General features: G+C 42.4%; 2 protein-coding genes across 3 annotated transcripts; both read left to right on the forward strand.

Moving 5' to 3' along the window:
* Nucleotides 1-240: 240 nt before the first annotated feature.
* LOC111947691 lies at nucleotides 241-6,050 on the forward strand. Of its 2 annotated transcripts, none has more exons than XM_023957102.1 (3): nucleotides 241-455; nucleotides 874-1,395; nucleotides 4,571-6,050. In XM_023957102.1, exons 2-3 carry the CDS (start codon nucleotides 880-882, stop codon nucleotides 4,910-4,912), a joined length of 858 nt encoding a protein of 285 aa, XP_023812870.1. In that variant the 5' UTR covers nucleotides 241-455; nucleotides 874-879; the 3' UTR covers nucleotides 4,913-6,050. The 2 variants fall into 2 exon arrangements, with proteins under 2 accessions (XP_023812870.1, XP_023812871.1); XM_023957103.1 differs by having other exon boundaries at nucleotides 264-492.
* Nucleotides 6,051-6,571: 521 nt separating this feature from the next.
* LOC105354483 (insulin-like growth factor I) lies at nucleotides 6,572-12,889 on the forward strand. The gene is made up of 4 exons (XM_011477701.3): nucleotides 6,572-6,661; nucleotides 8,667-8,811; nucleotides 12,153-12,337; nucleotides 12,410-12,889. Exons 1-4 carry the CDS (start codon nucleotides 6,617-6,619, stop codon nucleotides 12,533-12,535), a joined length of 501 nt encoding a protein of 166 aa, XP_011476003.1. The 5' UTR covers nucleotides 6,572-6,616; the 3' UTR covers nucleotides 12,536-12,889.
* The last annotated feature ends 13,572 nt before the right edge of the window (nucleotides 12,890-26,461 follow it).

Below are 26,461 nucleotides of genomic sequence, written 5' to 3' on the forward strand. Positions count from 1 at the left end.
CTGTTTTCTTATAAAATATTTCAGAATTTACATACAAAAAAAATTCACCTTTGCCCAAATTAATGAGTAAAAAATATATAATGTCCTTTTATTGTGGGTGGAGTAAGAAAGGGAAGACATTGAAATTATTTTACCTTTTAGGAGTCAGGCATTAAATGTTTTTTCTTAAAGGATAATATTATTTCCTTTGTGTCTGAAAGATTCTTTGATTTGGGGATCCTGTGTGTTCTTTTAGGAATACCGGGGCATTTATCTCTGAAACTGCGTGAAGTGTGTTGATCTTTATGACCCGAGAACTTCAAGAACCAAACTCTCGAGAAGGTCCTCTCCACCTCCAGCAGGGGGCAGTGCCGAACCTCCACAGCGCTGCGCTCCGCATCAGACCCCAACAGAAGAAGAACTAAGACCCCAACAGACGACGTAGAAGAAGACTAGTCGTTGCACCGAGATCCAAGGTACAGACGGTCTTTAGCGTTTGTTCCGTTACAGACAGTAAGTCACATGCGGGGCTCATCGAGCCGAACGTGGTTCCGTCCCAGTTTCGTTTTCCGGGGAATAATAGGCCGGTGATGATGATCTGTCATCTGAGCCCAGCTGGACAGACATCGATAATTGATGTTTTTGGTTTGTTTGTTGAAATTATTGTTGTGTTAAAATGAAATCAAAATCATTTCCTCTAAAAACCTCGTAGTGGTTCTCATTGAACGGGGGGGGGGGGGTGTCTGTCGTCCTCCTCGTAAACAACAGCTTCCTGTAATCAAATCAGGTTCTTCTCGTCAGTTTGCTTATATAAAGGGGGGGGGGGGGGGAGTCTCACATTCGGGGGAAGTGGGCGTGTCCTGTTGTGTGACCTGGTGACTGCCGTGTCCTCAGGTGATCATGAGTGTCTGTCGGGAGTGGGAGATCTTCATCCCGGAGGAGGCGGTGGTGCAGAACATGCCTCTGCAGAGTTTACCCCTCTCTGTGCTGAAGAGGATGAGACTGCCCCTCCCAGACATGGACCCCTCCAGGAGACCCACTGATTTGCCCACCGTCACGTGGATCTGCCCGGCGTTCGTCTGCAAAAAAGGCCTGACGTCAGCCCCCCCCATCAGGAGTGTTTGGGCAGAGGGTGTGCGTACGTTGAAGCAGTGTGGATCAAGGTCGGCCCCCCTAAAGATGTCCTTCAAGTCCTCCAACCGGGTCGCTTTTGAGGTGCTGAAGCTGAAGGACGTTTCAGACAAATGCCACACCCGCCCCCTCCCTCAGGGTACCCCCCCCCCCACCACCAACCAGACCGCCCTGGTCATCTTCCGTGGGCAGATCTACCTGTGCATCAGAAAGTCTGAGCTGGGCCAGAAGCAGCAGAGGAGCAGCTCAACCTCTCCATCGCTGTCAGCCGACAGCCCAGAGACGGTGAGTCTGTCTCCTGATCACCTGTAGAAATGACATCCAGCCAAGGAGCTCAGTGATTGGTCCGTGCCTTCCTGATGTCTTCCTGTGTCTGAGATGAGCAGGCGGACGCAGCGCTGCGCAGGTCGCATGACGCTGGAGTCTTTTGCTCTGATGTCACATGTCAATCTTCATAAAAATATGGTAGGAGGAGGGGCAAGCTAGAAAGTAGGTACTGTGATGACATGATGACTACAAAACAATGCATTGTGGGAAATGGTGTCATGATACTTCTTCAAGATTGTGTTTCTTGTCATTCCACAGAGTATTTACAGAGAAATCCACAGGTGAGACGAGATGCTGTTTCTCACTAGCATGACGGTGCAAAGAAGCAGCAATAAAAAATAGCAATAAAACAACAATCCAAGAATAAAAAATACGATGAATTAATAAAATTAAATGAAATAAATAAGATTAAAAAATATATATAAAATAAAATAGAATAGAGACCAGCATTCAGTGTGAAAGTGACTGTTTAACAGCAGTGTTGTTTATGGGGGGGGTTGCTAGAGTCTGTGTCCATGTGTTGTGTCTTCGGGTTGTGTGGGGGGTTGGAGGGTAGTCCTTTGGGTCTTATTGCAGAGTGGAGTTTGTCAGAGCATGAATGCACGAGGAGGACAGTCCGTTCACTGCTGGATCTGCAGCTGATGCTCCTGAACCTCCTCCCAGATGGCCTGAGGGAGAACAGTCCATGAGAGGGGGGCTGGGGGTCCCTGATGATGGAGGTTGCTCTGCGTAGGCAGCGCTACTCGTATAGCTCCTCCAGGATCAGCAGAGGTGCACCAACCATCCTGCTTGCAGTCCAGCTGAGCCGTTGTTTGTCCTGAACCTTCCAGCTACAAACCAGGATGTGAAGCTCTGAGTCAGGATGTTCTCCATGGTAGAAGTGATGAGGTGTTGGAACTCCAGCCTTCCTGAGTCTCTGGAGGGATGGAGACGCTGCTGTGCTTTGGAGGACAGGTCGTTAGTGAGGTGCCCCCCCAGGAACTTGACGCTGTTGACCTTCTCCACAGCAGCACGGTTTATGGTTAGATGTGAGTGTATGGAGAGAAATTAGACTCAGTCGGTTTTGTGCGTGCGTAATTCTTGATTTGTGCGTAAATTAGGATTTGTGTATGCATATTCTTGCTTTGTGCGTGCGTGAATTAGGATTTGTGCATAAATTTGGATTTGTGCGTGATTTGTTACTCACATAATACGTTTTGTGTATAAGTTAAAAAAATATAAAATGAAAAAAATACAAAATGCAATTTACGTATGCACAAATCAAGATTACAACAGCTTGAAACTACTTACACACACACACATCTTTAAAAAACACGCACGAATCCCTTGTTACGCACGGATCTACCGTGAGACTGTTTTCACGTCTCACAAATTCGTCCGTAAATGCTGCGTTTAAATACCAGTGGAATGCTCGGTCATTAGAATTTTCCTATCAGCCTTCCCTTCTAAATCCAGACAATGACTCAATCAATACATGAAGACAGTAGATGTTAGTGTTGAACATAGAGGCTACTTACTTCGGGGCGTTGACCACCGAGATGGGCCGCCATTCTTCCCGTGACTCTCTCAGTCTGACTGCCTTTGATTTTTCCGGAAGAAAAAAAACAGTGCCCCCTACTGGTCGTTCCTGTTACGCATTTTACATCAATTCGGTGTCTCGGAGAATAATATACTTTTAACATATATATTAGCGTTTAAAAGTGAACGTCATATTCTCAGACGATAATTTTTATTTTCCTCTAAAGTTTTTTAAGCCCTGCTACACCCACTGAAGGAAATACGTTTGGAAGGGAAGGCTGATAGGAAAATTCTAATGACCGAGCATTCCACTGGTATTTAAACGGAGCACTTACGGACGGATTTGTGAGACGTGAAAACAGTCTCACGGTAGATCCGTGCGTAACAAGGGATTCGTGCGTGTTTTTTAAAGATGTGTGTGTGTGTAAGTAGTTTCAAGCTGTTGTAATCTTGATTTGTGCATACGTAAATTGCATTTTGTATTTTTTTCATTTTATATTTTTTTAACTTATACACAAAACGTATTATGTGAGTAACAAATCACACACAAATCCTAATTTACGCACAAATCAAGAATTACGCACGCACAAATCCGACTGAGTCTAATTTCTCTCCATATGAGTGGGGGGGATGGCCAGAAGTCGATCACCGTTTCTTTAGTTTTGTCCACGTTGATCTGGAGGTTATGGGATGTCCACCACCCTGCTAGATGCTCCACCTCCATTCTGTACGCAGACGCGTCATTGTGGCTTATGAGACCATCACTGTTGTGTCGTCTGCAAACGTAACATTGTGTTTGTTGTTGTATTGAGCTGTGCAGTCATGCCTGAACAGCAGTGGGCTCAGGACGCACCCCTGTGGTGTCCCGTGCTCACTTAGATGGGCCTGTAGTTAAAGGGATGATTAACAGAAACGCCTTGCACTCAGTGGAGGTAATCTGAGTATTTTGTAACTTTCTGCAAATAACTGATGAAAAAATAAACCAGATTTATTTTTCCATAAATGGTCATTGAAATCAAATTAACTCTGATTACCTTCTCATTAGAAATGATTTTACTGGAAACATTAAATTCCTTTATGTTTTCTACTGAAAATCATTGTACTGCTAAACATAGATAGATATTTGAATTTATGCAACAAAAGGAACTTATGAATCCTTTGTGTTTCTGGGTTTGATTGTTGTCTTTGCACATTAAAAGCTTCACTGCAATGAGCCAGAATCAGCCCAGCAGCTATTTCAGATGTTCAATACCTGTAGAGCTAAAAAGACACAAATACAAATGTTGGCCAATCAATGAAAATACTGATTGATAACTAATCCATACATTACAATACTTTCAATGACTAACAAAGATATAGTAGCACAGATCATACTAAAAGGGAGAGGCATAATGAAATTCAATGGAAGCTTAAGGACACTCCTACTTCCTGTACTCGTTCAGTCTCACTGCAGCTCAGCGTTTCCCCGCCGGCCGCCGCCTGGTCCCGCCAACGGTCCAGGCGAGGTGCCGGTTCATCTCAAACACGTGTCTTAGCTTAAACGGCTAACCAGCACTCCTTCATCTTCACATCAGCGTCTCTTCCTGGCCTCTGATCTATAATCTGGTGTTTACAGGAGAATGTGACGGAGTCCAGGTGCCAAACCAAAGCCTCCCCGGGGGAGGTCTGGTCCCCCCGGAAGGAGAGTTGCAGCGCTCTCAGGAGGGAGAGGGGTTCCCCTGACGCCTTCAGTGTGAAGCGGATCCGGATGGAGCAGGCGGGTCTGGAGGGTGGTGCTGTTCAGGAGACTCTGGCAGGTGAAGCTAGCGGCTCCTCCTCAGGGTATGATGTCTTTAGCAAGCAGACGGATGAGGACGCCGTCTATAAAGAGCTGGAGGAAGAGGAGGAGATTGCTCAGCTGAAGGCCCGCTTGCAGAAGGAGGACGACGCTCTCAACAACCTGCTGTCTGGACCCTGAACTGGGATCAGAACCTGCTTCTTCCAGTGTCCTCCAGAGGTTTGGCCTGTTCTGGTTCAGTTGAGGAATCTTTTTCTGCTGCAGCTGCTGTGGCGGCAGTGATGACCTCTGAACTCTACACATCTGCAAATGAGGGACGTTCTCCTCTTTACGCTCTCAAGAACCTCATTTTCGTGCTGTGGGTGTGTTTGTAGCAAATCAAATTACGTTTATTTAACATGACCGCAGTCAAGCAAACAGGCGCACATTAAAACATTGAAAACTACTAAAAGGTTAGAACAATTAAAAAGGAAAATAATCAAATAAGTGACAGTAAAAAAACAAGCACGGGTGGAACTAAAGGAAAGACGCCAGCAGAGCAGAGTTATGTGCTGTCAAGTCTGCTTAAAAAGTGACTTTTTAGATGTGTATGTTCATGTGTGTTACGTGTCAATAAATGCATGTTAGCCTGACTGCAGCTGAGGACCATAAAGGTCCGTGTTCAGTTCAGATGTTTAAAAGGCTATTTTAAATGATCTTCTTTTAAATATCAATAAAAACATTTCCTTGGAAGATTCAAGGATAAACTTTGTGAAAATCTGTACATTTATGTCCAGCTCCTGTTCCTTCAAAAAAACTTAGATTAAATGTTTTAAAATGTTTTAAAGTTGACTTCAAGTCTTATTTATGTATTCAAACATTCAAATACTTAAAGATCAGATTTCTATAAAGTCTGCTTTACTGATGCTGATTTTCAAACCTTCTTTTTAAAATGTTATTTTTGTTGTGTGGCCACCATAATGGGAATCAAAAGTGCTCAAAGGTTCTGGAAAACCTTCAAAACTGACCCTAAAAGTGCTTGAGGTGACATGGATCATTATTTTCTCTTCTTCTGCCCTCTGGATCTCTGGATTTTGGCCGCCAGGGGGCAGCAGACCTGAACTTCAGTGTCAGAGGTCAGTTTTTTGATACATGGAGGAAAACTGATAAGACTGAAGATACTGTAAAAAAAAACCATCTTTGACATTTACATATAATAAAACTATACAATCTGCCTTCTAGATTGGTGGTTGGGAATGATTACATAAGACATTTGTGTTGAGTAGATGTCTTTGTTATAACGATGCTTCTTGGCAATAAAAGTTACGTTTGGAAAGCCTGTTTGTTTTCCTTTTTATTACTGAGCATGCTATTTCTGTGCGGGGTTGGGGGCAGTGTTTATGTTCTGACTTGTTGCATCTGTCCTTTTTTTAAAAATATTTGATTCAATTTTTCAAAGATAGTTCTTTGTAAAGCAGGTGGTCCGAGTCCGACTGGACGAGCTTCTCACGGGTCTGTAGGACAAGAGGCGGGAGGAGGCCTCCGCCCGGCTGCTGTGGGGGTCCAGCCGGGAGGAGGCGCCTCTGCAGGCCTCCGCTCGGCTGCTGTGGGGGTCCAGCCCTGCGCAGGCCTCCGCCCGCCTGCTGTGGGGGTCCAGCCGGGAGGAGGCGCCTCTGCAGGCCTCCGCTCGGCTGCTGTGGGGGTCCAGCCCTGCGCAGGCCTCCGCCCGCCTGCTGTGGGGGTCCAGCCGGGAGCAGATCCTGGTTTGACTCGGACCGCCACTTGGAAACGGACATACTTAGCAGTGAAGGATCTGACCGTGGAGGGAGGAGTGGCCTCCCTGCAGCGGACCTCCCCCTGCCTCTATAAGACCGCAGGCCCGCTGAAACCTTGCACTCGGACAGGATGCCCCCGTCTTGCCCCCTCCCTGGCCGGCCTCCCACGCTCCAGGTAAGCCTGCTCCTCTGGTTTCTCCTCCAACCTGCTTCAGGTCCTGTTCTCATGGGATGGCTCCCCTGGAATCATCAGAGGTGCATCTCCACAGGACCCGAGCATTGGAGTCTGGAATCCTGAATCCTCAAACTGTTGCAGGACGTTAAGTCCCTGCAGATGGTTGTGTGTCAGGGCGACGCTTCTGTGACCAGACTAGAAACTGGAAAGTTTGAGTATAAAAAAGTCCCAGTGACTTGTGTGTTTTAGGAGGAGGTTAAGGCAGCACAAAGAAAAGATGTTTCCCTTTAAGAACTGAATTTCCATTTCTTATTATTTGATGCTAAATCCAGCCTAAAGGTGTCTGAGCTCTCAGTGAGATCCAGTTGTTCCCAGCTGGTTTGTTTGACCTTCTGAATAGCCCCTCCCACCTAGTTTCCACATCTGGACGTCGATGGATACTCTGTTTTTGTCAGAAAACATTTGATTTTCTGCTCTAACATGTTCAGGTTAAAACTGCAGTTATTCTAGTGTTTGGCTTATCCATTGGTGGCTGCATGCTGGTGTAGTGGTTAGCACTCTCCCTTCACAGTGAAAAGGTCTGCATTCAAATCCCGGCTTGGATTTGAATGCAAAAACATGTGGAGTTTACATGTTTTTCTGGTGCCTGTGTGGGTTTTCTCCAGACACTGCGCTCTCCTCCCACAGTCCAAAGCCTGCTTCATAGGTTCATTGGTGGTTCTGAATTGCCCCCTTTAGGGTGTATGTGTTTGTGTGTGTGTGGGTGTGGGTGTGTGGGTGTGTGTGTGTGTGTGTGTGTGTGTGTGTGTGTGTCTGTGTGTGTGTGTGTGTGTGTGTGTGTGTGTGTGTGTCTGACAGACGGGTGACCCGTTCAGGGTTAACCCTGCCTTTGCCCAAAAGCAGCTAGGTCGGCTGGATGGATGGATGGATGGATGGATGGATGGATGGATGGATGGATGGATGGATGGATGGATGGGACTGCTGACCCCACCTTCACCCGGTTGTTGATCATCTTTGTGCTTAGTAATGGTTCTTTTTTAAAACACTGTTCCTGCTGTCCTTCAAGCATGAAGGCTTTGACTTCTGCCATGTTGCCTCAAAATCAAAGTCTGGCTATAAGCTGAAGTGTTTAGGCTAAATGCTCCTCCACAGCCGATTTGGGTCCTTTGGCTCCGATGTGAATGGAGCCGCATCAAACATTCAAGCGGTTTCAAACTTGATCAGGTCTGTAGTAAAGTCCTGTCATTAAAGCCGGGAAGCTGAAGCCACAGCAGCCCCTCAGACAGCTCTGTTTTCAACACACCTTTGGAGCAGACTGCTGCTCGTGTTCAGAGGGACCGGTCCTGGCGATGGCATCGCTAGAGTTACTTAGTGTTTCTCCTCTGAACTCGTACGCACTAAAGCCTCGGGTCAGCTGAGCAGCATAAATGAGCTGAGAGAAGAACTGGTGTTTCCAAAACTGTGTCATGTTGGGTTTTCAAAACTGAAACCGCTACACGACACTCAGCTGCTGCTTCTAGAAGGTTTTATCTGTGAATTTTTTCCATGTTTAACTTAAAGTAAAACTCAGAAGAAGAAGAATCGCTGCAGCTTTAAACTGTTGTGGAACAGACACGTCTGTTTTTCCCAAATGATGCATCAGTCTTGATTTTTCTTGTTTATCTGGTGTCAGAGCTGTGAATTCTGATTACAGACTATTATCTGTTCTCCCATCAGAACCACAAATTCTGATCCCACCACAATATTAGGGAATCCGTCTTTCTTTGTAAATCCTTTCCAGCTGCAGGAAAATGCACAAACTATTTTGACCTGATCTTTGGTCCCAAACAAAAACATTTCATTAGCTGCGACTGTTTTCAGACAGGCTGTGCTGAAAATAAACTGCAGCTGTCCAGACTGACATCAGAGAAACCCAAAACTCCTGATAGAAGCTGGAGGAGAACATGGATGGAGAGAGGGGAAGGGCTGCACCAGACTGCTAACGGGTGTATCTGCTGCCCTCCAGGTGCTCGGCGTTCAGGTCTGCGTGTTCCTGTCCAGCCTGAGCCTGTGGGGGCCCGCGCTCTCGGCAGAGGCAGCCAGACTGCGCTGTGGCTCAGAGCTGCTCAGCGACCTGCTGTTCGTGTGCGGAGACCGAGGCATCTACATGGGTGAGTTCTGCCGAGGACGTGTCCGCCTCTGAAGACCGTCCTGACAGCTGAGTGTAGAAGCTTGGGCTGTTTTTACTGTCTTCCTCACAGCTGTCAATCATCAGAAAGGAGCAGTGATGTCCACCAGGAGCTCCTGGACATGAGGGCTCCACAACAGGAGGGAAATCGGACCTGTCTGAAGCAGAGGAGAATCCACATTTTCCTGTAATTACCCTGAGCAGCAAATGTGAACCAAACGCAGAGCTGGACTCAGCAGTTTATCACATTATCAAAGCTGAAGGTCTACAAGGCCTCTGTCCAGTTTAAAAGCTTCTATGTTTGATTGAGTGGGAGGATCCTGTGGTTTGTGACTCAATAGTCAAACCCATCTTGCCTGAATCTGATGTCATTGCTGGATTAATTGATGAACAAGTGAAGATTTCAGAGCTGTTACACTGCTACCTGTCAATCAAAAAGCCTGTTTTCTTCTGTTCATAAGACTTTTGACCGTTTCCTCACATTCTGGGGCCTGGAACTGATCTGGGTCTGGTGGCAGACTCATGCAGCGAGGCTGTGAACAGGCTGTGAACAGGCTGTGAACAAGCCTCTCTGAGCGCTGCCTCAGCTGCTCAGGCTGTTGTTGCTGATGGTAATAATCTCCAGACTCTGATATACTGAAGGTTCCTGAACTGGCACAGATGTTTAACAGATATGCTCACGGTCATCTTGAAAACGCTGTGGCGTGTTATCGGGCAGCCACGCCCACAACAAAGCCAGCTGACCTCGACACCATGTGCTGAACGCCTCTGAAGCTCTGATGTGCGAAGCAGCACTTGTGGGATCTGCAGGCCCTTTCACCTCAATGCCTCTACAGTGTAGCTCAAGGCCCCTCTGCTATCAGGCTGCTACTGAAACAGAAGCACTCAGAGCGCAGGAGCATGACTGTCAGAACTCGCCAGCCTTGTTGTCCATCATGTCCTCGTGCTTTACTGATTCAAGACATGTGCAACCTGAAAACAGTGGATGAGCCGTTTTAACAGCTTTTCTTTTGTAAATCAGTTTCTTCTCAGGGCATCGCTGCACTTTAGAGACCTGTTGGTACAGCCTCCTCTGCTGGAACACCGATACGATGGAGCTGAACTTTTCCTTTTGCAACATTATCATAACAAAACACTCTATAAACAGCCTCCATGCCAACTCCCCGTCCCCTCCTAATCGACCTACCTTCAAAAGAAGTAAAGTCATTTCAATGCATGAGCTAGAAGAACTGTTGAGGTCATTTCTGTTAGTATAGGGACTGGTAAAGAAACAGCAGGCACTGGGGCGGAGTTATGATTTTCACCAGAGCAGGAGAAGCAGCAGGAAGCAATAAAAAATAAGAAAAAATAAAAAGACAGAAGGCTGTGAACTAAAGCGGCACGGTTTAAGATTCTACAAAAGTTAATAGTCCAGTCCACCTCTGGGGTCAATCTGAGAAGACGCCTATTTACAAAAGAAAAGCTGTTAAAACGGCTCATCCACCGTTTTCAGCTAACAGGTTGGAATGTCTTGAATCAGTAAAGCAGGAGGACATGATGGACAACAAGTCTGACAAGAATCAGTCAGAGATCCAGCTTTTATTTTGATAGTCTACTTCCACTTATTGGTAAGTTCATTTGCATGTTAGCTGTATATGTAGTTAAGCGTTAAACATTTAGCTCCAGACTAAATATTTAGTTAAATGCTAAAAAGGTAATTTGGACAAATATTTATTTAACAAATAATAAATAATTATTTTAAAATCCCAATATATATAATTGTAGCTATATAATTATAAAATCAATAATTTAACTTTAAATTAAATATTTAGCCTGCTAACTAAATATTTAGTTAGTAAATTTAGCATTTAAAAATACCTGAATTAAAAGGTGAAAACATGAAATTGAAAACGGAAACCTGCTTTTTTCTCCTAAAGCAGGTGAAATATTGCTGTTAATATTTGACTGTCACTTTGTTTTCCTTAAGTGTCTCTGTAGTTTAGCAGTAAAGTATGTTAGAAGGCTCTTTGGGCGTAAACTCAGCATTTAGAATAAGTTTCGTTGTTTTGAATAGATCTGATGTAAAGGATTTAGGATCAAGGCTCTACCTGTAACCCTTGTGCTATCCTAGGCACTTTATCATTGGGAGTAGGGTCATCTAGACCCACTAGACAGTGCTGTGAACCTTTTTTCTTCAATGATTTGTGATCTTCACTGGTGTCCATGGATTACAGGAAATCTTTCCACCTTTATCCACCTTTGTCATGGTAGGGAGAACACCTCAATGGAAGGGGGGGGGGGTCATCTAAGATAACACAAGGGCTAGAATTGTATCATTTAGGCCAATAGCCCTAGAACTCCACAGCTTTCTCACCTACCACTCAGACAGATGGAAGATTCATGAAGCTGCCTGGTCTTGCTAGAGTAAAGGTCAGTTCTCCACCTCACAGCTAAGCAGAAGGTGAACTCTCTGACATCACTCAAATGACATCACAGGCAGATTAGAGGAAGTGAACAGTTTCATAGATGTGACTCAGCATTCGTCCAGGCAGGGCCGACAGTTCTTGGGGCTTTTGTTTAGCATTTTTCCATATATATTACAGCAGATTGGGAATTTTCTATAGCTAGTTTCACCAGTGTGTGAATGTGTGTGTGAATGTGTGTGTGCATGGGTGAATGGGTCTGTGACTGTAAAGCACTTTGGGCCTTGAAGAAGGTAGAAAAGCGCTAAATAAGTATACGCCATTTACCATTTACCTGTAATACTTACGCTGGCAGAAAGTTCTTGATCAAACTTCAGCATCTGCAACTTTGACACGCATTTTCACAGGAAGTGCAACTTTTTTCCTGCACTTTTTGTCAGACAATCATTTAAACAAAAACTGTTCTACATGGAGCAGGTTTCAGTTCTGATGGCGCGGCAGTCATGTTCACACAGATCCACTTCCCAGAGAACCCCGGAGCATAAACCCACATTCACATGTGGCAAGAGTTTTGTCTGCTGTGCCTCTCTGGATTGAAGATAATCTCTGTTCTTTTATGTATCACTGAATGGTTTTTCTTATATTATGGGTTTTTGTATGTTTTATTTGTGCCTCTGCAGCACTTTTTCATCTGAAGTTGCTTTAAATCTGCTTTTGAAAGACTGTTTTTTTGTTTGAAATAGGGGAGACAAATATGTCTGGTTAATGAACATATTTGGTGACAAACGGAGTTGGGATGTTGCTGGAATGATGATAAGGGGGTTGTCATTATAACTGCATGTAGTGGATGGGCTGTCCAGACTGGGGGCGGGGTCTGTCTGTCCTCACCTGTCTGTGAAAGCTGACCTGTCTGTCTCTGCAGGTAAAGGCTCCTGGTCCGGGTACGGTTCTAGACCCAGAGGGCGGGGCATTGTGGACCACTGTTGCAGGCCTCCTGGCTGTGAGCTTCAGGATCTGGACATGTACTGTGCCAAAGCCAAGAGCCCGGTGGGCACCACCCCCTCCCCTCCCACAACCACCGCAAGCAGCACGACCACCTCTCACATGGTAGGATATGATGGTGAGGATGATGATGATAGCATACGGACGCAGAGCCGGCCTGACTCTCTGCTGCTGCAGTTCCAGACAGTGTTCCAGAGAAGGAGGATGGAACTGCAGAGAACCAACGGCACCAGGACGGACTCCCCCACCAGAAAAGTGCCGCTTTCTGTTCAGTGGGGGGTGCGGAGCGCCCTCATTCCATAGAGGGACGGACTCTAAGAATACAAAATGCAGACCCCCCATCTCAGAGAATTCTCTTGGATGGAGCTCCTGCAGCCAAACGCTGCCGCGATGACGACATCTGAAGACCTGAGAGGAGAGGAGGGAAGGAGCTGAAGCTGGAGCCTGTCTGCCCACTGACCTGCTGTTGCACGTGCACGTGCACAGCCGATATGTCCTCTCAAAAACGTGTGCACTTATCACTCTCTCTGTTGTACAGCTTCTGTGTGTGTGTGTTTGTGAGTGCATGTGTGTGTGTGATGTGAACCTGTAAAGGTTTCTCTTATTTATTGTGGAGCCGCCTGTAATCCTGCAGCTGAATAAAAGGGCAGAATCTCAGATTGTGTGGGGTTGTGTGTGTGTTCGTGGGGATCCGTGCGCTGCAGCGGCCGTGCACCTTGCTGACAGCAGCTGCTCAAACACCTCTCGGCTCTGGAGGAGCAGCACCTCTCAGGAGCTGTTTGGTTCTTCCTCACAGATGAAGCTGAGGAGTCATCGCCAGATTCCCTGTTTGTGAATTCATGCATGAGTGCTGACAGCTGAAGCTGCTGGAGTGTCAAAGGTGAAAGGAAAACTTGGGAGACTGCAACAAATATGACATCATTGGCTCAAATGTCTGAAGACACTGAACAGCCAGAAAAGTTAGGGAGAGATAAATGGTTAGATCAATCAAAAACTAGATGAAATGTTTTTGCTGAAGTGCCAAATACAGTTTACTCAGTTTGATATTGATAATTCAACTCAAAAAAGATTGAGCAACATTTACTGGAAAAAAAAAGAAAGCAAAAATGTTTTTAATGGGTTTTATTTCATTTAAAGTTAAATTATTGATTTTATAATTATATAGTTATAATTATATATGTTTCGATTTTAAAATAATTATTTAACTTTACTTTATTTAGCTTTACTTAACTTTACTTAATGATGGTCAACAAGGCTGGCAAGAATCACTCCAACCCAGCTTTTATTTTGATAGTCTACTTCCACTTATTGGTAAGTTCATTTGCATGTTAGCTGTATATGTAGTTAAGCGTTAAACATTTAGCTCCAAACTAGATTTTTTTGTTAAAAAGCTAAACATTTAGTTTTTGAGTTAAATATTTATTTAACTATTCAATATTTAGTTACGAAACTAATGTTTTAGTTGGAAAAATAAATATCTAGATATTTAATTTGCAAACTAAATTTTTAACTTTATTAAATTATAATTAGTTTACAGACTAAACATTCGGTAAGTAAACTAAACATATATTCATAAAACATTAAACTTTAAATATTTAGCTTGCTACCAAAATATTTAGTTATTAAATGCAACATTTATAAATACATGAATGAAAAGATGAAACCTGTTTTTTTCTCCTTAAACAGGCGAAATAACCCCAAATATTGCTGGTAATATTTGTGCGAAAATGGAAAACAGCACTGTGGGGATGAATAAGGCATGCATGTTAGTTTGTCTGCATGCATGTTAGTTTGTCTGCAGGCATGTTAGTTTGTCTGCATGCATGTTAGTTTGTCTGCATGCATGTTAGTCTGTCTGCATGCATGTTAGTTTGTCTGCCTGCATGTTAGTTTGTCTGCATGCATGTTAGTTTGTCTGCATGCATGTTAGTTTGTCTTCATGCATGTTAGTTTGTCTGCCTGCATGTTAGTTTGTCTGCATGCATGTTAGTTTGTCTGCATGCATGTTAGTTTGTCTGCATGCATGTTAGTTTGTCTGCATGCATGTTAGTTTGTCTGCATGCCTGTTAGTTTGTCTGCATGCATGTTTGTTTGTCTGCATGCATGTTAGTTTGTCTGCATGCCTTTTAGTTTGTCTGCATGCATGTTAGTTTGTCTGCATGCATGTTAGTTTGTCTGCATGCATGTTTGTTTGTCTGCATGCATGTTAGTTTGTCTGCATGCCTTTTAGTTTGTCTGCATGCATGTTAGTTTGTCTGCATGCCTGTTAGTTTGTCTGCATGCATGTTAGTTTGTCTGCATGCATGTTAGTTTGTCTGCCTGCATGTTAGTTTGTCTGCAGGCATGTTAGTTTGTCTGCATGCATGTTAGTTTGTCTGCATGCATGTCAGTTTGTCTGCATGCATGTTCGTTTTTCTGCATGCATGTTAGTTTGTCTGCATGCATGTTCGTTTTTCTGCATGCATGTTAGTTTGTCTGCATGCATGTTAGTTTGTCTGCAAGCATGTTAGTTTGTCTGCAGGTATGTTAGTTTCTCTGCAGGCATGTTAGTTTCTCTGCAGGCATGTTAGTTTCTGCATGCATGTTAGTTTGTCTGCATGCATGTGAGTTTGTCTGCATGCATGTCAGTTTGTCTGCAGGCATGTTAGTTTGTCTGCATGCATGTCAGTTTGTCTGCATGCATGTTAGTTTTTCTGCATGCATGTTAGTTTTTCTGCATGCATGTTAGTTTGTCTGCAAGCATGTTAGTTTGTCTGCAGGCATGTTAGTTTGTCTGCAGGCATGTTAGTTTGTCTGCAGGCATGTTAGTTTGTCTGCATGCATGTTGGTTTGTCTGCATGCATGTTAGTTTGTCTGCATGCATGTTAGTTTGTCTGCATGCCTGTTAGTCTGTCTGCATGCATGTTAGTTTGTCTGCATGCCTTTTAGTTTGTCTGCATGCATGTTAGTTTGTCTGCATGCATGTTAGTTTGTCTGCATGCATGTTAGTTTGTCTGCATGCATGTTAGTTTGTCTGCATGCATGTTAGTTTGTCTTCATGCATGTTAGTTTGTCTGCCTGCATGTTAGTTTGTCTGCATGCATGTTAGTTTGTCTGCATGCATGTTAGTTTGTCTGCATGCATGTTAGTTTGTCTGCATGCCTGTTAGTTTGTCTGCATGCATGTTTGTTTGTCTGCATGCATGTTAGTTTGTCTGCATGCCTTTTAGTTTGTCTGCATGCATGTTAGTTTGTCTGCATGCATGTTAGTTTGTCTGCATGCATGTTTGTTTGTCTGCATGCATGTTAGTTTGTCTGCATGCCTTTTAGTTTGTCTGCATGCATGTTAGTTTGTCTGCATGCCTGTTAGTTTGTCTGCATGCATGTTAGTTTGTCTGCATGCATGTTAGTTTGTCTGCCTGCATGTTAGTTTGTCTGCAGGCATGTTAGTTTGTCTGCATGCATGTTAGTTTGTCTGCAGGCATGTTAGTTTGTCTGCATGCATGTTAGTTTGTCTGCATGCATGTCAGTTTGTCTGCATGCATGTTCGTTTTTCTGCATGCATGTTAGTTTGTCTGCATGCATGTTCGTTTTTCTGCATGCATGTTAGTTTGTCTGCATGCATGTTAGTTTGTCTGCAAGCATGTTAGTTTGTCTGCAGGTATGTTAGTTTCTCTGCAGGCATGTTAGTTTCTCTGCAGGCATGTTAGTTTCTGCATGCATGTTAGTTTGTCTGCATGCATGTGAGTTTGTCTGCATGCATGTCAGTTTGTCTGCAGGCATGTTAGTTTGTCTGCATGCATGTCAGTTTGTCTGCATGCATGTTAGTTTTTCTGCATGCATGTTAGTTTTTCTGCATGCATGTTAGTTTGTCTGCAAGCATGTTAGTTTGTCTGCAGGCATGTTAGTTTGTCTGCAGGCATGTTAGTTTGTCTGCAGGCATGTTAGTTTGTCTGCATGCATGTTGGTTTGTCTGCATGCATGTTAGTTTGTCTGCATGCATGTTAGTTTGTCTGCAGGCATGTTAGTTTGTCTGCATGCATGTTGGTTTGTCTGCATGCATGTTAGTTTCTGCATGCATGTTAGTTTGTCTGCATGCATGTTAGTTTGTCTGCATGCCTGTTAGTCTGTCTGCATGCATGTTAGTTTGTCTGCATGCCTTTTAGTTTGTCTGCATGCATGTTAGTTTGTCTGCATGCATGTTAGTTTGTCTGCATGCATGTTAGTTTGTCTGCAGGCATGTTAGTTTGTCTGCAGGCATGTTAGTTTGTCTGCATGCATGTTAGTTTGTCTGCAGGCATGTTAGTTTGTCTGCATGCCTGTTAGTTTGTCTGCATGCATGTTAGTTTGTCTGCATGCATGTTAGTTTGTCTGCATGCATGTCAGTTTGTCTGCATGCCTTTTAGTTTGTCTGCATGCATGTTAGTTTGTCTGCATGCATGTTAGTTTGTCTGCATGCATGTTAGTTTGTCTGCATGCCTGTTAGTCTGTCTGCATGCATGTTAGTTTGTCTGCATGCCTTTTAGTTTGTCTGCATGCATGTTAGTTTGTCTGCATGCATGTTAGTTTGTCTGCATGCATGTTAGTTTGTCTGCATGCATGTTCGTTTTTCTGCATGCATGTTAGTTTGTCTGCATGCATGTAAGTTTGTCTGCAAGCATGTTAGTTTGTCTGCAGGCATGTTAGTTTGTCTGCATGCATGTTAGTTTGTCTGCAGGCATGTTAGTTTCTGCATGCATGTTAGTTTGTCTGCATGCCTGTGAGTTTGTCTGCATGCATGTCAGTTTGTCTGCAGGCATGTTAGTTTGTCTGCATGCATGTCAGTTTGTCTGCATGCATGTTAGTTTTTCTGCATGCATGTTAGTTTTCCTGCATGCATGTTAGTTTGTCTGCAAGCATGTTAGTTTGTCTGCAGGCATGTTAGTTTGTCTGCAGGCATGTTAGTTTGTCTGCAGGCATGTTAGTTTGTCTGCATGCATGTTGGTTTGTCTGCATGCATGTTAGTTTCTGCATGCATGTTAGTTTGTCTGCATGCATGTTAGTTTGTCTGCATGCATGTTGGTTTGTCTGCATGCATGTTAGTTTCTGCATGCATGTTAGTTTGTCTGCATGAGTGTTAGTTTGTCTGCATGCCTGTTAGTCTGTCTGCATGCATGTTAGTTTGTCTGCATGCCTTAATTTGTCTGCATGCATGTTAGTTTGTCTGCATGCATGTTAGTTTGTCTGCATGCATGTTAGTTTGTCTGCATGCATGTTAGTTTGTCTGCATGCCTGTTAGTCTGTCTGCATGCATGTTAGTTTGTCTGCATGCCTTTTAGTTTGTCTGCATGCATGTTAGTTTGTCTGCATGCATGTTAGTTTGTCTGCATGCATGTTTGTTTGTCTGCAGGCATGTTAGTTTGTCTGCAGGCATGTTAGTTTGTCTGCATGCATGTTAGTTTGTCTGCAGGCATGTTAGTTTGTCTGCATGCCTGTTAGTTTGTCTGCATGCATGTTAGTTTGTCTGCATGCATGTTAGTTTGTCTGCATGCATGTCAGTTTGTCTGCATGCCTTTTAGTTTGTCTGCATGCATGTTAGTTTGTCTGCATGCATGTTAGTTTGTCTGCATGCATGTTAGTTTGTCTGCATGCCTGTTAGTCTGTCTGCATGCATGTTAGTTTGTCTGCATGCATGTTAGTTTGTCTGCATGCATGTTAGTTTGTCTGCATGCATGTTAGTTTGTCTGCATGCATGTTAGTTTGTCTGCATGCATGTTAGTTTGTCTGCATGCATGTTAGTTTGTCTGCATGCCTGTTAGTCTGTCTGCATGCATGTTAGTTTGTCTGCATGCCTTTTAGTTTGTCTGCATGCATGTTAGTTTGTCTGCATGCATGTTAGTTTGTCTGCATGCATGTTAGTTTGTCTGCATGCATGTTAGTTTGTCTGCATGCATGTTAGTTTGTCTGCAGGCATGTTAGTTTGTCTGCAGGCATGTTAGTTTGTCTGCATGCATGTTAGTTTGTCTGCATGCCTTTTAGTTTGTCTGCATGCATGTCAGTTTGTCTGCATGCATGTTAGTTTTTCTGCATGCATGTTAGTTTTCCTGCATGCATGTTAGTTTGTCTGCAAGCATGTTAGTTTGTCTGCAGGCATGTTAGTTTGTCTGCAGGCATGTTAGTTTGTCTGCATGCATGTTGGTTTGTCTGCATGCATGTTAGTTTCTGCATGCATGTTAGTTTGTCTGCAGGCATGTTAGTTTGTCTGCATGCATGTTGGTTTGTCTGCATGCATGTTAGTTTCTGCATGCATGTTAGTTTGTCTGCATGAGTGTTAGTTTGTCTGCATGCCTGTTAGTCTGTCTGCATGCATGTTAGTTTGTCTGCATGCCTTAATTTGTCTGCATGCATGTTAGTTTGTCTGCATGCATGTTAGTTTGTCTGCATGCATGTTAGTTTGTCTGCATGCATGTTAGTTTGTCTGCATGCCTGTTAGTCTGTCTGCATGCATGTTAGTTTGTCTGCATGCCTTTTAGTTTGTCTGCATGCATGTTAGTTTGTCTGCATGCATGTTAGTTTGTCTGCATGCATGTTTGTTTGTCTGCAGGCATGTTAGTTTGTCTGCAGGCATGTTAGTTTGTCTGCATGCATGTTAGTTTGTCTGCAGGCATGTTAGTTTGTCTGCATGCCTGTTAGTTTGTCTGCATGCATGTTAGTTTGTCTGCATGCATGTTAGTTTGTCTGCATGCATGTCAGTTTGTCTGCATGCCTTTTAGTTTGTCTGCATGCATGTTAGTTTGTCTGCATGCATGTTAGTTTGTCTGCATGCATGTTAGTTTGTCTGCATGCCTGTTAGTCTGTCTGCATGCATGTTAGTTTGTCTGCATGCATGTTAGTTTGTCTGCATGCATGTTAGTTTGTCTGCATGCATGTTAGTTTGTCTGCATGCATGTTAGTTTGTCTGCATGCATGTTAGTTTGTCTGCATGCATGTTAGTTTGTCTGCATGCCTGTTAGTCTGTCTGCATGCATGTTAGTTTGTCTGCATGCCTTTTAGTTTGTCTGCATGCATGTTAGTTTGTCTGCATGCATGTTAGTTTGTCTGCATGCATGTTAGTTTGTCTGCATGCATGTTAGTTTGTCTGCATGCATGTTAGTTTGTCTGCATGCATGTTAGTTTGTCTGCAGGCATGTTAGTTTGTCTGCAGGCATGTTAGTTTGTCTGCAGGCATGTTAGTTTGTCTGCATGCATGTTAGTTTGTCTGCAGGCATGTTAGTTTGTCTGCATGCATGTTAGTTTGTCTGCATGCATGTTAGTTTGTCTGCATGCATGTTAGTTTGTCTGCATGCATGTTAGTTTGTCTGCATGCCTGTTAGTCTGTCTGCATGCATGTTAGTTTGTCTGCATGCCTTTTAGTTTGTCTGCATGCATGTTAGTTTGTCTGCATGCATGTTAGTTTGTCTGCATGCATGTTAGTTTGTCTGCATGCCTTTTAGTTTGTCTGCATGCATGTTAGTTTGTCTGCATGCATGTTAGTTTGTCTGCATGCATGTTAGTTTGTCTGCATGCATGTTAGTTTGTCTGCATGCATGTTAGTTTGTCTGCATGCATGTTAGTTTGTCTGCAGGCATGTTAGTTTGTCTGCAGGCATGTTAGTTTGTCTGCATGCATGTTAGTTTGTCTGCATGCCTTTTAGTTTGTCTGCATGCATGTTAGTTTGTCTGCATGCATGTTAGTTTTTCTGCATGCATGTTAGTTTTCCTGCATGCATGTTAGTTTGTCTGCAAGCATGTTAGTTTGTCTGCAGGCATGTTAGTTTGTCTGCATGCATGTCAGTTTGTCTGCATGCATGTTAGTTTGTCTGCATGCATGTTAGTTTTTCTGTTTGCTTGCATGCTAGCATGGACAATATCTGGGCTCCACGCCTACGGTCTGTGGGTGGTGCTTTCTTGAAAACACATGGAGGACATGTTTTGTGTAGTTTCATTGAAGCACCTGCAGACAGACACTTTTCAGCGGCAGCTGCCTGCGTCACTCCAGATAACACTCTTACTCCCATCTCTTCCCAGGAAATCTCTGACCTTTTTCCCATAATAGGTCTCTTTTTTATGCATCAACTGTTTGACTTTTTTCCGGTTGCTATGCTCCTGATTTCTGACTGCAGTTGTCATGTTTGTGTCATCAAATAAACAGATCATTCTCCAAATTGTCTTATGAATGTCTTTGTGTAAACAAACACACAATAGCCCATGCCCATACACACACTCACACACACACTTTCCTGCACAAAGACTCGGTGTCAGCAGGTTCATCTGTATCTCTCTCTCAAGGCTACTGGAGGATCTCCAAGACCCCCCCTTCCTGCTGCTGTATCAGAAGTGTCGCATTTACAGGAGAGCAGCTGCAAACACCGTACACCTCACAAAGAGCCAGCTTAGCATCCACAACCTATGTGGAGAGAGCAGCACTTGTAGTCTACAACAATCAAAATCCTCTTTCTTACAATGTGAAAGATAGAAGATGCAGCTGATCCTAAAACACAGTCAGGCCTTCATAAAGTACAGAGACTGCACTTTTAAACATTTTAATGGCATATTGTTACAGTTTTTCTCAGTCGCTTTAGTACAATTCTCAGATCAGAATTAAAGTTTGCAAATACGTGTGTGCATTTCTCAAAACAATTTGTACAAACAGCAAAACACTATGGATTTCTTGCAAAAGCCTGTAATTTGCTCAAAATCTTTAGTTCATCTCTCCAAACTAAGTCTTTATGTCATTGAACATGTCAGTGCCATCAGAATGTCAAGTCCTTGTGTCATTGTCCACGAACAAGACAGTCAAATGACTTAGTCATGTTGTCAATATAACTGTGTACTTTAGAGGGAGGTTCTGATGGAAACTATGGCTAAAGTTTGGATGACAATTATTGTAAAATGGAAGTTACACCTTTTTTGTTTGATTGCAAGAGACTGGACAAGATTCACATTTACACTTTTATTGTTCACATTGTAATTTGTTGACAGACCATGTCATACCAACATAGAAAAAAACCACTGCAAACAGTAACACAAAGGGAAAAAAAGAGGACAATATTCTGTCCAACAGTCCAGGCAGTGCAGTAGGAACTGGTGTGGTCTTCCTACACCTCTTGTCGTTCCTGTATGTTAGGACACAAATTCTCATCCACATCACAGCGAATATCCTCTCTTGAAATGCAGCGAAATATGTTTATCACATTATGACAACTTGATCAACCATTTTGCAGTTACTGACTTATACGATGAACTAATGACTAGGTGTTTTGAGGAGTAAGACTATTGCACAGTGAACTATATAATACATTTTGATCAACATGACATAAACAATTGACAATGTAGCAAAGAGCAGAGAATTGTACATAATCATTTGCATGGATGTACCAAAGCAATTGCAACTTGTTCAAAGAAGTGAGAAACTGCTTATATGATGTGCTCAAGTGACATCATGATGTGAAGATTGAACAAATAGTTTTGGGAATTTCATTCTGATCTGAGAATTGTACTAAAGCGTCTGAGAAAAACTGTAACAAAGGTGAGCTGTTTGTTCTTTCATCATTAGATTTAACATCAGCTTTTGACACAGTCGACCATGAGATTTTAACTGATCGGCAGGAACACTGAGTGGGGATTTCTGGGGGAGCACTACAGTGGATGCGGTCTTTCCTCGCACACAGCTCTTTCTTTGTCAGTGAGGGCCTCACGTATACAAGTGTTCCCCGTTGAGGCAGGGGTTCCTCAGGGGTCAGTTCTGGGTCCTATGCTGTTTTCTATTCACTGCCACTGGAATGCATCTCCGAAAGCATCAAGTGAATTTTCATCTTTATGCTGACTGTTAAATTTGATTAAATAAATGAAGCCAGCTGTAGATGATCAACCTGACAAGGACAACAGAACACAACAAAAACACCACAAAAACCCAAGCACAGAGTCCTCACACTATAATACTCTCACTTCATTTAGTCCTGCCCAATTACCCCTTCCAACCCGTTAAAATTGGCTTTAAGCTACCCATAAACCTGTGGGCGATGTCAGATGTCAAACTGTTAATCCTTGGATGGGGTTTTCAGTAGCGGGTAGAGAATGATTTAGGACTCGACTCAGCCATTTCTTTATTGTGTCTTACTGAGTTTGACATAAAAAGGCTCAAGCAGGCTGTGATACCAGTCCAGATTCAAGTGAACATGCAGTGATAAGCACATCTCTAAGCAGTATCTCATCTGGAACCGTATTTCGTCATTACCCTGGCCTCTGAACTGGATGTAAGTGTGATCTCTGTCATTTATCACGTATCAAAAAGAGGCCCAACATATTTTTTTCTGTAAAACACTCCAAATGTTAACAGCAAATCGCACAACATTGGCACTCACCCAGAAAAGATAGAGCCATCTGACTTCATAGATAAATCCTGTAGAATTTGTTTTGCTCAGATGTCATTAAGCGAATTATGTAGGAGTCTGAAGGATCTGGCTGTTGTTCTGCAGTAAAAAGAGTCTCTTAGTAGCAGGTCATGTTGTCATGACAGGCTGATGAGATAGTGCTGCAACATGCTCTTCTGAAGAGCCAGAAACATTTAAAAACAGCCACTTATCGCTATGGCAGCCACAGGTAAATAAAGTCAGCACAATTTCTGTTTCAGTAACAAAGACAATGTATGTTTTTCACAACACAAGCAATGCACCTAATTCAACTGCATCAGTATTTTTCAAAACCTTCATTCCATCCACATTATACGAACAGGGTTCTTTTAAAAAGCCTATGTTCCTGAAAGTTCATTATCCTGCAACAGGAAGAAGGGTTTAGTCCCCAAATATTTCTGTTTCTTGTTCATTTGGAAGGTGAGACACAATGCTGTGATTCATTCATTTTTTTGCTGCGGAGACAATATCCCATGTGCTCTTATTTCTGCAAACTGACGTAAACTGCCCCAATGCCTGCTGCAGGTCCTTGATGAAGCCAAAAGGACATCATCTGCAAAGAGCAGCTGTCCTCAAACCAGGGGGTCTGGTTTGAGGACCACAGGATTAGATATCCTGTGTGAATTAGATATCCTTTTTCCGTTAATTCTGTTTATTTTAGTAGGTGTAATTGAATGGAAAGTGGACTTTCATTGTTTCTTCATCATTGGCTTTAGTAATGGCCTTTAGGCTATTTTCTGTTGCAAAAAAATTCTTTTTTGTCATCAAGTAAAATTTTCGCCACAGTAACAAAAGATATTTTATGTTTGGCATTAAATATGTAAAGTACATTAATGTTTGAATTTGAAAAAAAGTTTTCCTATAATATTAGACAATTCAGGTTTTATGTACCATGTATGATGTTTCTGTTAATTGATTCTACAGCAGCGTTCACACTGAACGCTATTCGCGCTGCTAATTCCCATTGGTCGCCAGAGAATTCTGTGATCGCCCCATGTTGCGGTGTCTGAGTTTATGCCGTTTACAGTGTATGGAAGACACAGAGGATGTTGAGAGATCAGGTTTATCTACTTTGAAGAGCTCTGCAGAAACATCGGTCATCCCGTCTCCATGTCTGCCATCATTCAGATTCTCCCCGTTCAGGGATCTTCTCTCCCGCTGCTGTTTCTGAAAGACGGCCGCTTCTGCAGTCTTACAGAAACTCTCTCTGAGCGAGTTTGAAGACTTGCTGTCCCGCATTAACCCCAGAGGAAAACAAATAAAATTGCCCCGATGAAAATAAGAAAGAAAAGCTAAAGTTCAGGAGGTCAGAGCAGGCTGGCTCCCCATCCTGCAGCAGGTCTCTGTCTGGTTCTTCTTTTTTCACCGTGCGGTTATCAGGTTTTAACGCACACCCAGCAGCCAATCAGAATCGAGTATTCAACCGGACCATGGTATAAACAGTATTAAACACTTTTTAAAACATCTTCTATAGAACAAAAATTTTTAATCCAGAATAACTAAAAATTGTAATTCTTCTACGGTTTTAATTTGACTATTATTTATATATATTCATGGAAATGAGAACTTTTGTTTTTGTGTTTTAGTAAAATACATTGTCACTATTTTGTTACTATTCAAAGTGAGAGAAGCAGACTGAAGCCAGTCAAAAATATTTTCCATAGCTTCAGTTTGTTTTTTGCCACACTGGCCACATCACTTCCATATATATAAAGAATGACATCATCCGCATACATGTGTACGTCCACATCACCACACATGTAGATTCAGAAAGTAGAGCTGGGCGATATGACCCAAAAATAAAATCTGATATTTTCATTCCAAATTCGATTTTAACAAAACATTTTTCTCCCTGTTTTTAATTCCTTTAATGAAAATTACAAATGACACAATATACTTAACAAAAGCTATTTTATTTTAACATCTCCTTTGGAAATTGGCTCTTACACAAAAATCCAACTAGATACAAGCTGTAAAAATGCATAACTAAGCAGCAGATGTTTTGTGAGCTACCGCTAGCTTCAGCATCTCATAAAGCGAAATACTAGAATGACTCGGCAGAGTATTTTTGGTAACAACAGCCTTGAAACAGATTTTGCTGTTTGTGGTTTGATGATTGCTCCAAGTTTGAGGTTACAACCAGAGACCAAAATCTCATTTTTGACTCACCAGAGAAGTTTGCTGGTAGATTTAAAAAAAATCCAATAACCATATTATACCACAAGTTTACTTAAAATAAAAGCATAATGCCTAAGAAAAACTATAGGTGTTATTTTAAAAATATTACATGAAATGCAAACATCAGATAAAAACAACAGTTTGATTTCTCCTGTATTGATTTCTAATCAATTTTTGCTTCTGCTTTTGGCGTTTTCACACCGTCTATAAGAAATGTTTGATTTTTTAATCACAAATGAGTTGTTTCCCCCATGAGAAGAGGGGTTTCAGTCAGTCACCTGTAGTCTGAACCAAATGTAAGGATTCAAACCTGCTGAGAAAACAAGGACACATTTACTAAATTCTGTAAAGACTGACAGAAAAGCCCTTTTTTCTAATTCTGTCTCCAGTTGATTCATTTTTACTTGAAATCATAACAAAAACAGCCTAAAAACAGGATCATGGTTTGGATTCTTGCCATTGACAGTAAAGATGCAGCTCTCTCATGAAGGAGGTTTTTTTTAGCTTAAGGCCTCTTAATATATTTATAAAATACAGTTTTTCTTAATGTTCTATGAATTCATTTTGTTGCATTTATCTGCCATGTCTTAAAGTCCGCTCCATGAAAATCTAGACTGACTTTAAACTGGTCTGTGATTACATGTTAGCGACACACGGAAAAGCCCATTAGCATAGTATCGTAGCATCATAGCCTTTGCTGTCTCTATGACGTAGCAGCATGCAGTTTCAGTGGGATGCTATTTTCCAAATTGCATGGGATAAAGACAATTTTTACCACTATGATTTCCTCCTGCAGTAATTTTATTGATGGTTTGCCAAAGCCTTCTAGTATTTCCTTCGAACGTTCAATTAATTAAAAAAATAGGCTAGCCGTGATGGCAGCTCAGCTAGCAATGGTGGAAGCCCAGCTGGCTGTTGTGGAGGCCCCTCTATCCATCGTGGAGGCCTAGGCAATAATGGGTATGATCCATTTTGCAGTGGTAAACCATTCAACCACACTTCAGGAGTTGTGGGTTTTGAACTTGTTGCAGGGAAAGAAGATCAGGTACTTGTAACTCCTGTGCCTGTGCTTGAATTCAACTTAGCTGCATCTGAGTAGTATCCATGTGATTTGTGCTAAAAAAAAAAAAAAAGGGCCAGGATTTATCTCTACATATTTTCCAAAACTTGTTTCTTAATATGTATTTTAAGTTATTTATACTTATTTAGTCTAAGTGTAGATTATTCTAAGTGAAGTACCTATTAATTATCCTCAAAGGAAATTATGACACTGTTGGAGAAAACTTTTTTTTCAATTTAACCTTTATTTAACCAGGAAAGTCCAATTGAGATTAAAAACCTCTTTGCCAAGGGAGTTCTGGCCAAGAAACAGCACATTGCAATACAAAAAAATACATTAAAACAAACATCAATAAAACCACAAACATCATAAAAAGCATAAATGAGGCTTTTAAACTTCAAAAGAAAAACACAACTTATTACAGAAGAAAAAATCAGGTTTAAGTTTGAGTTTTTTTACAAGTTTTTCTATGTGAGGTTTAAAGGTGAGGGAGTCATGAATCCAGACACCAAGGTACATGTACTCATGAACCAACTTTATGACATTTCCATCCAAGGTGGACACCATTGGAATTGTTTCAGGGG

Source organism: Oryzias latipes, chromosome 7 (genome assembly GCF_002234675.1).
Source record: "Oryzias latipes chromosome 7, ASM223467v1".
In the NCBI taxonomy this organism is placed as follows: Eukaryota; Metazoa; Chordata; class Actinopteri; order Beloniformes; family Adrianichthyidae; genus Oryzias; species Oryzias latipes.

What these genes read in the sequence shown, in the direction of transcription:
- LOC111947691 (XM_023957102.1), top strand. Translation starts at nt 880, where the DNA reads ATGAGTGTCTGTCGGGAGTGGGAGATCTTCATCCCGGAGGAGGCGGTG. An exon ending in CAGCCGACAGCCCAGAGACG is followed by an intron (nt 1,396 to 4,570) that starts GTGAGTCTGTCT and finishes TGGTGTTTACAG; the next exon opens with GAGAATGTGACGGAGTCCAG.
- LOC105354483 (XM_011477701.3), top strand. Translation starts at nt 6,617, where the DNA reads ATGCCCCCGTCTTGCCCCCTCCCTGGCCGGCCTCCCACGCTCCAG. An exon ending in GCCGGCCTCCCACGCTCCAG is followed by an intron (nt 6,662 to 8,666) that starts GTAAGCCTGCTC and finishes GCTGCCCTCCAG; the next exon opens with GTGCTCGGCGTTCAGGTCTG. An exon ending in AGACCGAGGCATCTACATGG is followed by an intron (nt 8,812 to 12,152) that starts GTGAGTTCTGCC and finishes CTGTCTCTGCAG; the next exon opens with GTAAAGGCTCCTGGTCCGGG.